At 42.7% G+C, this 4,030-nt stretch overlaps 1 protein-coding gene across 1 annotated transcript; it reads left to right on the forward strand.

The window, feature by feature from the left end:
• Nucleotides 1–8: 8 nt before the first annotated feature.
• LOC102374021 (actin-related protein 2/3 complex subunit 5) lies at nucleotides 9–3,636 on the forward strand. Its single transcript, XM_006035715.3, has 3 exons — nucleotides 9–545; nucleotides 1,571–1,747; nucleotides 2,330–3,636. Exons 1-3 carry the CDS (start codon nucleotides 480–482, stop codon nucleotides 2,390–2,392), a joined length of 306 nt encoding a protein of 101 aa, XP_006035777.1. The 5' UTR covers nucleotides 9–479; the 3' UTR covers nucleotides 2,393–3,636.
• Nucleotides 3,637–4,030: the final 394 nt, after the last annotated feature.

The following is a 4,030-nucleotide window of genomic DNA, read 5'->3' on the forward strand; positions in this document are numbered from 1 at the left end:
AGGGGGAAACCGGCGGCAAGGGGCGGGGCCGCGGCCCTCGGCTCCTCCCCCGTCTCCATGGCGATGGAGGTGGCGTGGCCCTGCCGGAAGTGGGGGTTTTGCCACAGAGCCGCCTCTGCCTCCCCTCCCCCCCTCCCCATGGCCCTGAGGGGAGCTGGTGCCAGTGTAGGGCGCAGAGGGACACACCAGCCTTGGTCCTCGCTGCCCTTCGGGGCAGATGGCCCTACCAAGGCTCCTAGAGATTTGCAAATGCCCAAGTCGTGAGTGTAGCAGCAGTGGGCCAGCCCCTCAGCTCCCAGAAGCTGTGTCCACTGGCTGCCTCACCGGAAGCCCCCATAACCTCCCCTGCGCTTGATGCCGCCTCAGAGATCCTCCAGCGGAGGGCTGTGGGGGGAACAGGTTATTCATGCCTTGGGGTCGACTGCTGCCTTCCAGGTGCTTGTTTCCCCTCTTTGCCTTAACCTGTGTTCACAGGGAACATGATGGCTGCGCTGCAGGCTGCACTGAAAAACCCGCCCATCAACACCAAGAGCCAGGCAGTGAAGGTGAAGCAGGAAACAGCCGTTCACCCTCATGCTTGCTTGTGAATCGTCACCCTAATACCTCCCCCCCACCGTCCATCTTCCTCCCTCCCTCCTCTCTGTGCACGTACAGCTTATTTACATGCTGCCCTCTTAGCTAAGCTATTCTCTGCAAGCCTAATCTTACCAAAGAGTAGTACGAATTGATCGGCCGCTGCATATAGTCAGCAACTCTCCCTTCCAGTGTAGACTGCAAATGTCAGCACTCCCACAGTGGACAGTGCTTTGAATATATCATATGCTCCTACTGTTTGGCTGCCAAAAGGCTCCCCAAAGCAAATTTTGAGTGGATAGTGATCCCTTGCAGATACCCAATGCAAAGGCGACAGATGTGCGGTAGGTGTAGAAATCATTCAAATTATACCACTGCCCACTGCTCTGTTTAAAGTAGAGGTCTACTCCACTGTCATTTTAAATTGGAGTTCATTGGCTGTACCAGATTTCCCCAATCAATTGAAAAGGAATTTTTTCCCCTCACGGTCAGCCACGTGAATTTATGAGAGACTTGAGAATACAGACATTACCACAAAGATGACCTCACAGGCAGTTTTGTAGCCTCAGCAAACAGAAGCAGAACTTGAAGAACAGACAGAAAACCCAGAAAAAGACAAACCTGTTGCTCTCTTCATTTGGTTTGTTTTGAGACTGGCTCTGTAATAACGTTTTTGGCTTTCTTATAATCAACTGATAAGACCAAGTTTAAGTAACTGGAGTACTCTTAAAGCTAAATTTGTATTACTTATCTTTAGGTTCATTTAGAATTGTAGATATGTGGCAAAGCCAGCTGAGTTAATGTTCTTCTGTTGTATGTTATATAGTATGATTCGCAGCTTTGTGTTTCAGCTGTCTTAAATGTGTTTTTCAGTAGTTGAAAATGGAATGTTGTACCTCCTGGTTTGAAGAGATCTTTAACATTTGGGCACATGCCATATGAGTATGGGTGGGTTTGGCTGCCAGTAGTGACCTTTTTTTCCTTCACTTCTTTACAGGATCGGGCAGAAAGCATTGTCTTGAAAGTGCTCATCTCTTTCAAAGCCAACGATATTGAGAAGGCAGTACAGTCTCTAGACAAGAATGGAGTCGACCTGCTAATGAAATACATCTACAAGGGCTTTGAAAGCCCCTCTGACAACAGCAGTGCAGTGTTGTTGCAGTGGCATGAAAAGGTATGTTTATAGGAGAAGAGTCCTGGTGGTCTGGTAATTCACATTAGTGGACACCCTTGTATCTAGGATTTGGTCTTTTTGTTGAGGCCAATAACAACCACTGTTTCTTCCTCCTGAAATACTACTGTCTGTATGACATCAGGAAAGACAAGGTTCTACTTGGAAAAGTGTGAATCATACACAAACGTACTACATATCTTTGAATATAGCCTTTAGAGCTGATGTTTGATGGCATTCAATGAGACTATGAAGGTGATGAAGTAGTCAACCGTAAAGATTAAAGCAGAAGATTTAAATGGGAATAGAATGCAGAAGTTTTGACGCCCCTCCTCCACCACTGACTCTTAAAGAATTAAGAGCTTGCAAAAGCAAGCTCTCTATTATCAGTGCCACTTCCTCATCTGTAAAATAAATGTAGTAATACTTCTATATTTCACAGTGCTGCTAGTTTAGTGTTCCTAAAAGCACTTGAAGATGCTGAGAGGAAATGCACTGTGGAAGTTCCAAATACTTTTAGCAGTTAATTGTTCCAGTTTGAGTTTACCTTGGCTCTTATTTAGTGTTATTTCTCTATTTTTTCAGGCTCTTGCTGCTGGAGGTGTAGGGTCCATTGTCCGTGTCTTGACTGCCAGAAAAACGGTTTAAGTCCAGCAACAAGTGGCTGTCTGCTATTGGTGTGGGAAATGCTGGTACAAAGACCAAAAGAACCAAATGTCGTCGCTGCCCTGTGGGTAGCATCTGTCTCTCTCAGCTTGCCTTCTTGCTGCTGCTTTCATATCTGACAAAATACACATATCTCATTTCCTTTTGTTAACCTTTGGATAGTATAGAGATGCAATTTAATTTCTAATGGGAATATTTGGTACTTGGAAGCATTTCAGTGGCATCACATACAGTATATACACGTGGATAATTATACACAATTTTTGTGTATGATGGTTTGAATTCACGTAAATAATGGTGGCAGTTTTTTGACCTGACTTTCCATGCAGAGGGGGAGGGACTCAAGGCAGTGTATTAATTCTCTAGCTTGCCCCACAGTGTTTTGATGTAATATAGATATATATTTGACAAGTTGACAGCTATTATTAAAGGTAACTGGATCATTCTCTTGGTCGACTTCTGAGCTCTACAGCGGTGAGTTGTGTAGAAGTAGGGAGGCTGTGTCTTCCCTCAGAACCTGATTATTCATTCAGTAAGTTGATTTTTTTTTCCTTTCTCGTAAGAATTTCACATCTATGGGGTTTGTTTGGGTTTTTTGCTTTCTTTGTGATCAGCCAGGTGCTGATCAGAGAGAGCAAGTCATAACAGTTAAAGAATTGTCTAGATCATTGGAGATAAAGGTTCATTTTCACTGGGTCCTAATTTAGTAATCTTATTTTGGGAGCAGAGCAGATGTAGATAAGGGCAAGTAGTAAATGCCCTTGGCAACAAGCTGCAAGAGAAACAATTATGTAAAATGCAGCACTGTTGCTGCCTTTGGACACCAATGCACATTTCTCAAGATTGCCAGTGTGGCGCTTGTAAAATGTCTTGAGCAGTATTTTTCCCCAGGTACCTGGGACCTAGAAAATACCAGTAGGTTCACATTCCATCATATAGCTTAGTACATTGTGTTAACTAACAGGTAAACCAAGTGAAGTCCCAAGAGAGACGAGTTCTTTTTAATTAAAAATGTCCATAAAGTCCAGTGTATCCCAGACCGCAGATCACCCTGAATGTGTGTAACAAAAACTGAAATGCACCAGTGTTCTACATTCACATTTTACACCTGTTCAGTTGTGTAAAATTGTGAGGAACTTGTGAAGACCTTTGCTGTTTTTGATACTTGCTTTTTTTTGTAAAATGATAAAAGATCAGAAAATAAATTGTTGCTGTTGACATCTGAATTTTGTTTTCTAATTCCAGCATGGTACCTGTCAGGGTTTTCCCCCACAAGGTAGCTACTTGCATATACAATTAATATGTTGACCCCTGGATTTTATCATAACAGCCTTAACTATTCTAACTATATCAAGATATTTAAACAAAAAGAACATTCTAGACCAAGGAAATATATTTTTGAAAGGGAAGAACTTATATTATGATTTAAGTTTCTATCTTAGTGAGAGTGCTAAGAGGGGCTATTTAAATTCATTTCCTTCACACACACGCCACATTTAAAAAAAGAGAGTCAAAAATGGGCAATGGCTTAAATTCTTATTTTCTTTAGCCATCATAACATTTTCCTCTTTGTGCGCATAAGTTTTTTAAAAAGTACTGACAGTTCTTTTAGTTGTGATC

This window comes from Alligator sinensis, unplaced genomic scaffold (genome assembly GCF_000455745.1).
Source record: "Alligator sinensis unplaced genomic scaffold, ASM45574v1 scaffold1110_1, whole genome shotgun sequence".
Classification (NCBI taxonomy): Eukaryota; Metazoa; Chordata; order Crocodylia; family Alligatoridae; genus Alligator; species Alligator sinensis.